This window comes from Mobula hypostoma, chromosome 2 (assembly GCF_963921235.1).
Source record: "Mobula hypostoma chromosome 2, sMobHyp1.1, whole genome shotgun sequence".
Taxonomy (NCBI): Eukaryota; Metazoa; Chordata; class Chondrichthyes; order Myliobatiformes; family Myliobatidae; genus Mobula; species Mobula hypostoma.
The window spans coordinates 107,261,934-107,275,624 of NC_086098.1; the positions used below are offsets into that span (position 1 = coordinate 107,261,934).

Sequence of the window (13,691 nt, forward strand, 5' to 3'; positions counted from 1 at the left end):
ATTATACAGTTTAAGATTCATCAAGATTGACGTATTGTTTAAATTTAGCAGTTATGGAGAATTTTCAAATTCAACATCTAAAAAATGCATAAAACTTAAACAAAAACTTCTTGTTGCAAATTAGAACGAAACACCAGGAATACTATTAACTTGTAAAAGTAAATATCCAGCAAGATAAGTGCACAGTAAATACTTCCATAGCAAAGTCTCATAACACTTTTCTTTTTATTATAAAAGTACTCCAAAGTAAACTGCTTGCTCTTTCCCCATTAGTATATGTCTTCTATGCTAAATTACATATCAACTTACCTCCTGAAAGTTCCTGTCTTGAAAATAATATGAAAAAAGGCAAATATCAGAATGGAATTCCCACCTTACACTAGACAGATCATTCAAATTAGTACTGAGAAAATTTCCTAAAGTCTCTTAAAAGCTTGGCAAAACTAGAAGTATTTATATTCCCATTATTGTACACTTCAAACAACTTTTGAAAAAGATTTACCAATTGTGCTGCTACAATTTCTAGTTTGCACAAAGATGTGCAAAAGTTCAAAATTATTTATCATCAAAATACATATATGTCACTATATATTACCCTGAAAAAACTGGCCTATGATAAGCATCAATTCCACTTTGACAGTACCCTAAAGAACCTGCTGTGATTACCTGTCTTGGTAAGCTACTGCTGGCAGGGGGAGGTACGAGGCCTAGCTGATTATAAGTATTCAGTCCAAAAGCATATACAGATCCATCTTCTGTCAATACAACGGTATGATCCTTTGCAGCTGCCACCCAAGAACAACGGTGGCTTGCTAATCCTTCCACCATTCGGGGAACCTAACAAAACAGCATATACACAGCAAATCTTATTCAAAAAAATTCAGTAAAATGGTTTACATGTATCTTTTAACAATTTCAGCAAGCAGCTTTGAAAAAATAATAAACTGTGAACCTGTTTGAATGTTGCCATCGAAACAACTTCTCACACATCATCAGCAAAACTAGAAAGCTTATGTTAACTTCAGGAAGGAGGAAGAATGCAACCATGTGCCGGTCTACATTGGGATGTTAGTACCCCCTCCCTCATTCAACAGGTTTAAATTTCCAGGCATTAAAATATTAGATGACCTGCACTGGGCTCAACACATAGGAAAGTGCACCATTACTTTCATCATTACTTCCTTAGTAGCTTATACAGATGTATTATTGTAAGTATCCCAAGTGGTTACATCATGGTCTGGTATGGCAATATGAACATGCAGAAATGTAAGCTGTGGAGAGTAGCGGAACCTGCCCAATACATCATAAACACATATTTGCACCTTGGTATCTACAGGAGCACTGCCTCAAGAAGGCACCACAATTAAAAATCCTCACCACCCAGGCCATGCCACCTATTTGTAGTTACCAATGGGCAGGAGGTTCAGAAGCCTGAAGTCCCACCCATCAGGTTCAAGAAGAACCTCATTAGACCAAAGAAGAGTACAGCACAGTATAGGCCCTTCAGCCCATAAAGTTATGCCAACATTTAACCAACTCCAATATCAATTTAATGCTTCCTGGTAACATAACCTCCATTGTTCTTTCATCCATGTGCCTATCTAGGAATCTTTTAAAACTCTGTAATGTACCTGTCTCTACCACTACCCCTGAAAGCACATTCCATGCCTCTACCACACTCAGTGGGTAAAACAACTTACCTCTGACATCTTCCCTATACTTTCTTCCAATCACCTTAAAATTCTCTGCCTTGGCATTACTTAAAGAGGAGATGTATAAATGCATGGTAAGTAAATGAATTGAGGGGTATGGAGATACGAGGCCAGCTTAGATCAGTATTATTCATATTAAAAAGTGAGACAGGTATGAACAGCATGATTGCCTACACCTATTTTCTTATACTCTTGTTCTTCTGATCTATAATGAACATAGGGACACCTACTTAATCTTTCCGCAGGGTACTCTCTCTGTTCATACTCTAATACATAAATTATGTTCTCTTTTCCTAAAAAGTATAAAAAATACAAAGAATAAAAACTGTACATAACTGTAATAAATATCTTTTTTTTTAAATTTACATACAAGGTACGTTTGTTCATCTCCATGCCCAAGGCGCCCTCCCTGACCATGACCGCAAGTATACACTTGACCTTTCTGGGAGAGGAACACAGAATGGAACTTGCAAAGCACAACCTGGAAGGTATTAAAAACAAAGTAAATAATTTGAAGAGTAAAGACATTTTTGTTGTTTTAAATTTTACATCTCTGAGTGCTCAGAGTCTCGTTGGGTTATGTAAATTAGTTTCCATTTGCAATAACAGAAAGCAACATCTTGACTTTTTTACAACAGCAGCTTCAAATTTGGTTTGATTGGCGTTTTCCACAAACCAAAATGGGTAGAATAAATTTGATGTAACTTTAGCAAAACAATACAATTCTAATCCAGTATAAGTTAAAATGTGCATATTAAATAAGAAATGAAAGGCGTGCCAATCTACACCTCAAGTCATAAACTTCAAAGAAATTAGTTTTCTGATCAGTTTAAAATGAACCTTCCCTTATCTGGAGACCATGCAAGAACCTAATGCAAACATCTACACAGCAATCTACCTGGACAAGACACCTCAGAATCTCAAGTTATTTTTCAGCTAGATCACCTGTTGTTGTTTCAAACTCTAAGTACAAGTCCAAACTACTCAAACTTTCCTCATAAGGTAAATCCCATGCAGCAATCTAGTAAACTGTCTTTGCACTGCTTCCAAGACAAATAAACGTTTGCTTAAATAAGAAGACCAAAACTGTACACGGTAATCCAGAATGGTCTTACCAAAGTGAGATCTATTTTTACTGAAACTTGTCCAATTGGAACATACCTAGCTTTCAACTAGTCTTGTGAACAACCTACTAAAAAGCAGTCCAAGTGTAAAGCAGTGATCTGAAGATTTTCTGAACAAGCAAACCATTGGTTAGTTCAAATAACCAAGACATGTTCTGCATTTTAAAAATGCATTTGTGAATATCAAACAGCATAATACTTCAGTTTTGAATTACATGCTGTACTATTCAAAACTTAGCAACATTGATTTCATTCACCTCACAAAACACTACTTCATTTCCATAAAATGCACAATTAGCAAGTTCCATGTCCCTTCCATGAAAATTTCATTTGGCTGAATTCAGCATCCTTTCCAATACTGTTACCAGTAATGCCTATAAATAAAGTATTTGAAGTCAACTACAAAAAGCAAAACACAGCAATTATTTTTCCAGGCAAATGCCGAATGCTGTTCATAATATTAGTGAGACTCTACCCAATCTGTTCAACTATATTGACGTTGAAATCCTCATCCATGCCCTAGTTGTCACTTAGTTATTGCTACTTACTCCTAGGTGGCTCTTTCATTCTATGGTCCACACATCTGAGTTGATCCAAAACAATGATTCCCTTGTTTTAATTCACCATTGCTTTCAGATGCAGTTTGTTTCTCAGTTAAGTTACTCCATGATTTTGCAATACATCTTTTTCAAATCTTCCCCTTCCAGCCATGTCATTGCCACTCTAATCTCCTCCAGTCCTTCAACCATTAATTCTCAAATTCTGGCCCCCTTCATACCCTTAAAATTAAGCTCTCCAAGATTGACGACAATGCCATAAATAGCCAAAGCTCAAACTCTAGAAGCCCAGTTCTAGGTTTTTCCACCTCTTACTGATCATTTGAAATACTCCTCAAGACATACTTTCTCAAGCTACCCCACAATATTGACTCCATATGATTCAGAGTAAACATTTCTTTCATGATTCCCTTATAAAGTACCTTGGGATATATCACGTTAAATAAGTACTCAAATTTTTGGTTTGACACAAAACAAGAAATATATGCTTTATTTTTAAGTAACATTCAAATTTGAGAGATTTAAATCTCAAAGCTCAGGGGACTTAATAAAATCAATTTAAAGGTTAAATGTAACTTGTGTTGTTTTGGTTTTAAACATTTTTTTCCCCAAATACAGTACAAAGTACACACACAATTAAGTTAGCATTAATAGACCTTTCAGTCTCATGACATTTCAAAATGCCTCCATACTATATAACAACGTTTTTCTGAGGAAACAAAATCCAGCTGTTAATTTATGCAGAACATTCAGCAAGCAAGAAAGTGTATTATTCATGTGTTCAACTATTTTGTTTTGGCAAGAGTATTTGAGAGACAGGACCTCATCACATTTTGAAAAGTGACATGAGATAAGGTAGATCCAAGAGGAACACAGGGATAACTTAACTTTTAACTTAAAAGATGACACTTTCAAACATATAGCACTCGATCAATTTTATGCATCAACAGATTCTAATGATTTTGGGATAGAGCTTGAACTAACATACAGAGAGGAAAATGCTACCACTAAGGTAATAGTTGGAAAAATCATGGAATTTCTGAGGAGCTCTCATTTTATTATAACAATGGATAGTAAAACATAATATTTTTATCATAGAAAACTTTTTGTACCTGCTTAATATATGTCCCTGATCTTGAGAAGTAATCTAGAAGCTCAGGGTGATGTTTACTTTGTTGGTTTCCATGACCAAGAGTAAAATTAGTGTTGTTACCCCATGTATAGACTTCAGTAGGATCTAGAAAACAAACCTAAATATACATATCAGAAGTAAAATACATTAAACCACTCAATATAAAACTCAAACATTCATATCCAAATTAATTTATTTATTAACCCCAAATGCCTAAACACTTTTACAGAAAAAACTTATTTGTGTGTTTTCAAACTGGACACACTAGAGTCTGTGGTGGAACAAAGTAACCTACAGAAAATCCTGGCAATTCTGGACAATGTTTCTTACCCTCAGCATGTCACCTTGGCCGAACAGAGGAGCATTTCTAGTGACAGACTAAAGCAACTGGACTGCTTCAAAGGTAGCTATACGAGATCACTCTTACAGTCAGCCATTAGACTCTATAATGAGTCAACCTACAGCCAGTGAAGTGATGACCCCCTCCCCCAAAGTTCAACTGTTTGAGAAAACTTAATTTTTATTCTTTATTTCTCTCCTAATATTTGTATATTTATGCATATGTAATGCTACTGTGACACTGTAATTTTCTTTGGGATCACTGAAGTATCTAGATATCTAAAGATAATCCTTTTGTAACTAACCAAAGACTACAGATTGCCTGCTTACATTACTTGCTGATGTCACAGCAGCTTACTCCCTTACCTTCTCTCTCAAGTCAATTTGTTAAGTCTTAGCTGAGAGCTCCATTTCTTAGAAGGATTTTCAATGAAGCTTGTCAGTTTGCATACAAGCTGGTAAGAGTAGATTGCAATGATGAATCTAAGTCAGTCTTGTACTTAAAATGTATACAAGAGTCATGAAGCAACCCCACTTTTAAAATGTCATTAAGTGCCTCTCCAATTCCAGTTGAATCTGGAGCTGGGAGATGGTAATACAACAGTATGCTCAATTTTCTTTTACTAAAATGTAAAAAAATTAATTAAAATATCTAGTCCTCAAAATGAAACTATAGAGAGAAAGATAGGTCAATACCAGTCTTTCTATAAATCACATATGATGGTCGATCTTTCATGGCCAAGTCGAGCGTACATAACCCTTCCTTATCCTGCAGATAAAGGCTACTCCCACCATGCTGGAAAACAATATGGAGAAATTGTATATTAGTAATTATAAAGTGGCATGTTTCAAAGTCAGATGTACAAGAAGCAAGGAACAATGAATCTTGAGAATGATATAATGAAATACAAATCACCAAATTACAATTTTAGTAATGCTACAAACATAACTCAAGCAATAGAAGGAGACCTACCAATGACAGTTAAGTTTACTGAGTTACAGTCAATGATTTGGTATTCTCCAGTGGTCTAGATTTTGCAAGGAATGGCTGTCAAGTTTGGAATTTCCACAAGGTTTAAGTTGACATAGGAGTCCAGTACAAACACACACGTTCCAAACATAGCACCAGTAATTTCTCAGTCTGATGCTGTACTCCTATGTCAACTTAAACCTTGTGCAAACAAATCTCTCACCAATTTCAAACAAGGAAAATAATTTCAAAGAGCTAAGATGTTACAAAAATCAAGCCTCTCTTGCATCATAATAAAGAAATAAACATCAATTTACCTCTGTGTCATTGGTGACTGCCTTTAGAGTTACTTCAAATACACATTTTAAATGGCTGTAAAATTTGAATTTTAAAATTTCCACAACCCCACAGAAGATCTTAGATACTTAATTAAACTGAGGGCTGAACATTCAACAATTTATTTTGTCTGTTTACTCCAGTCAGCGCAACACAAGATGCAATAAAAGAAAACTTCCGTATTACAAGATCAGGAAGTTAACCACAAGAGCGGACTCTGGAAATTATTAAACATACAAAATCAGAAGAGATTACAATACCTTCAGAAGAAACATAGCACAATCAATGTGCCCATAGAAGATACTTCTATGCAGAGCTGTCCATCCAGATTCTTTATCCTTCGCAGAAGGATCAGCCCCTTTTCTCTCAAGGAGCCAACCCAAAACTGACCTTTTACCACAAGAAGCAGCCATGTGTAGAACAGTTCTACCAAAGCTATCCTTTAGGGAAGCTGCATTGTAGCAATAAGATGAAAGGAAGACCTTATTCTGGCCTTCAGTTCCCTTCGTCATCACTGAAGTCACATCGAGCGCATGCTGCAAAGATCGGCATTTTGGAGTGCAGTCAGCAATCATAGAATTCATCCTGTCTTCACAATCCAGTCTTTAAAAAAATCTTAAGGCTAATGGAACTTGATGCCTAGAAACCTCCAGAGCACTAGATTTGTGCTTGTGTCATTAAAAACACCGCACTCTAGCAATTCTGCACTCTTAGTTACATTAGCTCAGTACATGGAAGCAGCAAAATACTGCTTTTTTATATTATAAAACTTTATATATACTATGGCTCTCTGTTGCAATTAAATAATCAAAAATAGAAATTTAGTTAAATCTGTGGAAAATAAAAATTGTTGTAAACTTCCAGTCAAAATATATCCATTGCACTCTCCTAAATATTGTTCCTTTGAAGCCAACCACCACAGGGGAAGGGAAGCTCCCCTATAAATTCTTCCTTCTTTAAGCCTCCATAATTGCAAATGCTACCTGTAAAGAAAATAAAAACAGATCAGTGTTATCTAAATATTTCAAAGTATTGTTCCAATTTACTGCTTTATAAAGAAAAACACTTATTTACCCACATAAATTTCGATAGGGTAGTTTTTACAAAATTGTGGAACATGAAGAGACTATTTCTCCACTTAAGCTGCCCCACCATTCATTGAGTGATGCCAGAATACAATAATCAAGGCCCAATGGTGAGTCCATATAGTCATTTGCCCCCATTTTTTAAAAATCGTTTGGTCAATTAAACCTATCAACTTCAGAGTTAACTTTATTGTTAGCCTAGCACCTATTGGCATTTGGAGACACAAGTTCTATAATTCATCCACCTTGGAACATTTCACACTCAATGCAGTTTGTATTGTACTTCTCAACTGCCTAAAATGGAGAAAAGCAACTTTATCCCCTTAAAACCTCCAGATTCATTCGAAGATCAATATATACTGGTATCTTCCAACTTGGACTTTGGACAACTGTGGCACAACTTTATCTGCCAGGTCTTTAGAATTAAGCAGCATTTTATTGGCATTCTCTGATGATTTTCTGCACCTGTCATTTGATTATTCAACTGGCAAATCCGTTTACATGTGCTGCAGTACAGAGAAAATCCTGTCTTGTATACAGTACACACAGATCAATTCATATCAGTGCAAGGCAAAATAATAAATGAGTGCAGAATAAATGGTTACAGCAGAGAGAAAGTACAATGCAGATAAGACAGAATGGCGCAAAATCACAATGAGGTAAACTGCAAGGTCATACGTACTAGGGAACCATTCAAGTTTTATAACAATGTGACAAAGCTGTCCTTGAGCCTAGTGATACTTGCTTTTAGGCTTTTATATCTCAAGTTGAACAGAAGGACAGGGAGGACAAAACGTCTGGGATCTCTGATTATGCTGGCTGCTTTACTGAGGCAGCAAGAAGCATAGAGCTCACAGAGAGGAGGCTGCTTACTGTAATGTGCTGTAATGTGATTTCCGATTGCGTCGTCTCTGATCTGGGGCGACAATTACGTGTCGGGCAGCACCTAATTAATTAGCATGTTTATTTCAGCTTTTTTCTTAAAGATGTGCTATGTGCCTCAAGGCTACCGCTGCATTATCCGCGAATCGCGGGGTGGTGGGACACTGGGGTGTCACCTCGTCATCTGTTTCCATTAGAGCAGGCAGCTCATCTTCTCCTATGACTGCCTGCCTCGATGTCGAAGGTCGAAGTTCGTCATCTGCTGTGGCCGATGCGGAAGGCTTGCTTGACTGCTGAGCCTCGCGCATTTTTCTATCATACAGTTCTTTGCAAGGACTCAAACCATTCTGCAAATATCCCCTTTCAAAATTAAAGTCGTACTTTATCATTGCAGCAAAAATCTCACGCAGTTGCTTCATGTTCAGTTCCTGGACGACTTCACTTTCGGTCTGTTCGCTACTGCATTCAGTTTCAATTGTTATCCTTTCCTCTTCCAATTGCATCAGCTCTTCATCTATCAGTTCTTGGTCACGGGATGCCAAAACCTCTTCAACATCATGTTCGTCGGCTTCCATAAGCCAAACTCACTTAGTCCTTACTTCCTTAATCACGATCGAAACGCTTAATTATGTCTAGTTTTACGCTAAGTGTAATATCCTTATGAGCTCTTTTAGGCTTTTTCAATACCTTAGAACTCATCTTGCAAACGACTGCTCACAGGCATGTGTTTAAGCAATGCCGGCTAGAATGCAGTTCCAAATCCAGGGGAGAGCAGCTGCTCAGGGGGCGCGCTGATTTTCCCCGCGCACTGCTTTTTTTTCCTCATAACAGTGAAAACACCTTCTGAAAGTGAAAACAGGGTACTAATGTAGGTCTTTCATAACAGTGAGGATTTGTAAAGCGAATGTTCGAAAAGCGGGGGACACCTATAGTGATCATGCAGTAGCTTCCGTGCCATGGAGAGAGGAGTGGCCATCACGGAGAGCAAGTGAAATCAACTCTCATCTCCACCAACCCCATCTTTTCAGTCTATCTGGGCCCAGAGCAATCCAACCTCACACTAGGTCACATGTAGGGGCATCAGAGTTCCATCTGCAATACCCACAAACTCAGCTCATCCTCGGAACTCACCTTGCTATCGCTGGCCCCTTCACTGTTTGCAGCAATAAATTAACAATTTACGGTAAACTACCCGAATCCTTTTATAGAGCATCGATCTCTTTAATATTAAAGGATAAAGACCCTGCTCAATGTGCACCTTATAGACCAATATCCTTGTTAAACGCTGACGCTAAATATTTTTCTACATTATTAGCAAATAGACTAGAAAAAGCACTTCCTTATATTATCTCGGAAGACCAAACAGGTTTTATTAAAGGTCGTTACTCTTTTTATAATATTCGTACACTTTTAAACATTGTCTATACCCCGTCACAAAATGATCCTGAATGTGTCATTTCCCTAGACGCTGAAAAAGCCTTTGACAGGGTCGAATGGCCTTACTTATTTAAGGTGCTTGAAATGTTTAACTTCAGCCCGAAATTTATATCCTGGTTCAAATTGTTATATCATTCTCCTATGGCCTCAGTTCGTACTAACTCTTTAAATTCATCCTTTTTTCCTCTTTTTTGAAGTACCAGACAAGGTTGTCCTCTTAGTCCTTTATTATTTGATATTGCATTAGAACCTCTTGCAATTGCTATTCAAGAATCTCCTAACATTATTGGTATAACTCATGGTTTAAAGTCTCATAAAGTATCACTTTATGCTGATAACTTACTTTTATATATTTCTAATCCTCAAAAATCTATTCCTGCAGCTTTAGATTTATTAGCACAATTTAGTCTTTTTTCAGGTTATAAGTTAAATCTCAATAAGAGTGAACTTTTCCCGATTAATAAGCAAGTTCCCTTATATCAGAACCTGCCATTTAAATTGGTTAATAATCATTTTTCATATCTTGAGATTAAAATTACCTGTAACATAAGGATTTATTTAAGACTAATTTCCTACCCTTAATTGACCACATTACACAACTTTCATTTAAATGGTCTCCACTTTTTCTAACTTTGATTGGTCATATTAATGCTGTTAAGATGTTTATTCTGCCAAAATTTTTATATATATTTCAGGCATTACCGATTTTTGTTCCAAAATCCTTTTTTGACAAAGTTGACTCTAAAATTTCTTCATTTATTTGGCAAAATAAAAACCCGAGACTGGGTAGAATACATCTACAGAAAGCTAAGAGAGATGGAGGTTTGGCATTACCTAATTTTAGATTTTATTATTGGGTAATTAATATTCGACACATGAAATTTTGGTTACTTGACCAAGATACACTATCCATTCCTAAATGGGTAGTATTGGAATTACAATCTGCTCAAGGTTATGCACTTGGCTCCATTTTAGGTTCTTCTCTTCCTTTCGATTTGAAACACCATAAACAGGTTTGTAATCCGATAGTTAAACATACCTTACGCATTTGCTTTCAATTCTGAAAATTTTTCGATCTTAATCAATTTGGGCTAGTGATTCCTATTTTAGGCAACATATTCTTTCCCCCTTCCTCTACGGACCGTGCCTTTCAAATTTGGAAGACCAATGGTATATCACGGTTTTTGGATTTATTTTCAGATGGCTCCCTTATGTCTTTTGAACAATTATCTAACAAATATAACTTACCAAGAATACATTTTTTTTAGATATCTCCAAGTTAGAAATTTCCTAAGTATCATACTTTCTTCCTTTCCAGCATTACCCCCACATATATTTTAGATACTATAATTAACCTTAACCCATGTCAGAAAGGTGTAATGGCTATTATTTATAATACTATCATGAAACTTAGGAAAGCTCCATTCGATAAGATTAGGTCAGATTGGGAAAAGGAATTGGGCTTTACTATTTTGGCGGATGACTGGGCGCATATTTTACAACTAGTCAATACTTCCTCTATCTGTTCCAAACATTCCCTAATTCAATTTAAAGTTGTTCATAGAGCACATATGTCTAAAGATAAATTAGCTCGTTTTTATTCTCATACTAACCCTCTTTGTGATAGATGTCATGGGGAGATAGCTTCCTTAACTCATATGTTTTGGTCCTGTCCTATTCTGGAAACTTTTTGGAAAGACATTTTTAATATTATCTCAAAGGTATTGAATACAGATATTTCTCCCCATCCTATTACTGCTATCTTTGGATTACCTAAAACTTCCAGTAATCTTTCCCCTTCAGCCCGTAGAATGATTGCATTTCTTACTTTAATGGCGAAAAGATGTATTTTACAACACTGGAAGGAGATTAATGCCCCATCTATGTTTTTTTGGTTTTCTCAAACAATACTAAGTTTAAATTTGGAAAAAATCAGAAGTAATCTTTATGATACTTCAGTTAAATTTGAACAGACCTGGAGATCTTTTATTCAACATTTTCATTTAATGTAACTTTTTTTTCTCTTTGACCATATTTACATTCCCTTCTTGGTTTTTAACTGTTATTAATGGAGGTCGGGTTTGAGGATGTGATTGTTTAAGTTGTTTGAGTCGACTTGATACCTAGTTAACCCATTGCTTTGCTTTTTAGGTTAGTTGCACAGTGGGTTTTTTTTGGGGGGGTCTTTTTTTGGGTTTTTTCTTCTCTTTATTGATATATATGGAAAATTAGTATACTACTATATTACCTCATTATTTTATAACTAAACTGCACTGTTTGTACTTTTTTTATGTATTAATATCTCTTGTAAATATATATCGCAACAGTGTATTAGTTTCTATGTTTTACCTTTTGTGTACTAATTCAATAAAAAGATTTAAAAAGAAAGAATTTACCACAGAAAAGGAATTTTTAGTGATGTTTTTAGACCAATTTCATATTTCTTATCTCCCAAAAGCTGTGATTTCATATTTCTTAACTCCCAAAAGCTGCCCTTAATTATAAACCTAGCTTGACAGAATGTATCAGATTAATTGGTCTACAATAACTTAGTTCCACCCTTCCTTTTCTTCATAATATAATTTTCTGGATTGAAAAAATATACACTCAGTTTTTTTAAACTTTAGCGCAGTTTCCCAATAGACAAGTTAACTATAAGCTCATATATCAAGTATTAACAAGGTTCTCATTTCCTTGAAAATCCTGAACTGGTAACCATCTGGGCCTGGGAATTTGTTACTCCATAAAATGTTATTTATGTAGTACTGTTACATGGCTGACTCAATAGTTACTACAGAGTACATGAGGGAATTTGAGCAGCTAGACTAAATTAAAAAGCAGAACCAAAAAAGTGGCTATCTGTGGAATACTACCTGAGCCACATGCAAACTGGCATAGGGTCAAGAAGATTACAGAGTTAAATGCATTGTTCAATGATTGGTGTGGGCTAAGTCAGTTTGAATTTGTGGGAAATTGGCACTAGTATTGGGGAAGGAGGGAGCTGTACAATGAGGCACGCTCCACCTGAAACGTGATGGGACCTGGATCCTAGCAAATCGCATAACTAGGCTGTGGTTGGGGCTATGAACTAAATATTGGGGGGGAGGGGGGTTATTCGAGAACAGATTGGAGAAGTATGCATAAAGTAAAAAAGAAAAGTGTGGATAAAGATAAAGCAAAAGATCAAAAGAGAGTAAAGCAAGAGTGGACTGAAGAACAGTCGTGCAAAAGAGTAAAAGATCACAAGATTTTAAAAACACAATGAGCGTAAGGCCACTTTCCATTGAATGCCGTAGTATTCGAAACAGGGTCAGTAAACTTGTGGCACAAATCACTACAAAGGGGTATAATTTAGTGGCCATTAGAAAGACGTGGTTGCTGAGTAGAGAGGATTGGGAATTAAATATCCAAGGATATCCGTTAATACGGAAGGATAGGCAGTAAGGTAAGGGAGGTGGTGTAGTGCTCTTAATTAAAAATGAAATCAGGGCAATAGTGAGAGACGATATAAGACCTAAGGAGCAGAATGTTGAATCCTTCTGGGTAGAGATTAGGAATAGTACAGGGGGGGAAAAAAAAATCACTGGTGGAAGTGGTCTATTGGCCACCGAATAATAACATTACAGTGGCACATGCAATAAACAGAGAAATATCTGAGGCATGTAAGAATGGAACAGCAGTTATCATAGTAACTTTTGTTACGTACCCTGTAACTGGGTTGCCAAACCAGCAGAAAAGGATCACTCAGTTGGAGTCTGGAGTACTAGAACTAAGAAAGTTTTATTAAAGAAATAAGCAACACAGTAATCGAAAGGATAATAAATGCAACAGTTCAGCAATGATAACCACACATGTGCACAGAATTAAGATAACAGCATCAATCAAGCTCTATCGTTGTCTAGGGGTAAATGACCAAATTTCAAAGTGACTCAAAGTTCAGTCCAGTTTAGTAGTTCAGTTCGCAGTAATCGTTGCCATGGTGATGGACAACGTGCGGGGAGAGAGAGAGAGAACAGGAACAACTATTCAGACACGGCTTCACTCACAGACCGGCGAGATGGCTCACAAGCAACTTTTGGGCGGGTCCTTGGTGATGTCACCTGAGGTCACCGACTGT

The 13,691-nt window shown here is 36.4% G+C and overlaps 1 protein-coding gene across 3 annotated transcripts in view; it reads right to left on the reverse strand.

The window, feature by feature from the left end:
* The window catches only part of ibtk (inhibitor of Bruton agammaglobulinemia tyrosine kinase), a 175,515-nt gene that overhangs the window by 126,461 nt on the left and 35,363 nt on the right, over nucleotides 1–13,691 (reverse strand). For all 3 annotated transcript variants that reach the window (XM_063040345.1, XM_063040344.1, XM_063040346.1), the window contains exons 2-6: nucleotides 6,431–7,153; nucleotides 5,561–5,660; nucleotides 4,506–4,630; nucleotides 2,083–2,193; nucleotides 667–837 (exon numbers count right to left, since the gene is read on the reverse strand). In XM_063040345.1, coding sequence (XP_062896415.1) covers nucleotides 667–837; nucleotides 2,083–2,193; nucleotides 4,506–4,630; nucleotides 5,561–5,660; nucleotides 6,431–6,754 — 831 coding nt within the window. In that variant the 5' untranslated portion in view covers nucleotides 6,755–7,153. The remainder of the gene's footprint in view (nucleotides 1–666; nucleotides 838–2,082; nucleotides 2,194–4,505; nucleotides 4,631–5,560; nucleotides 5,661–6,430; nucleotides 7,154–13,691) is intronic.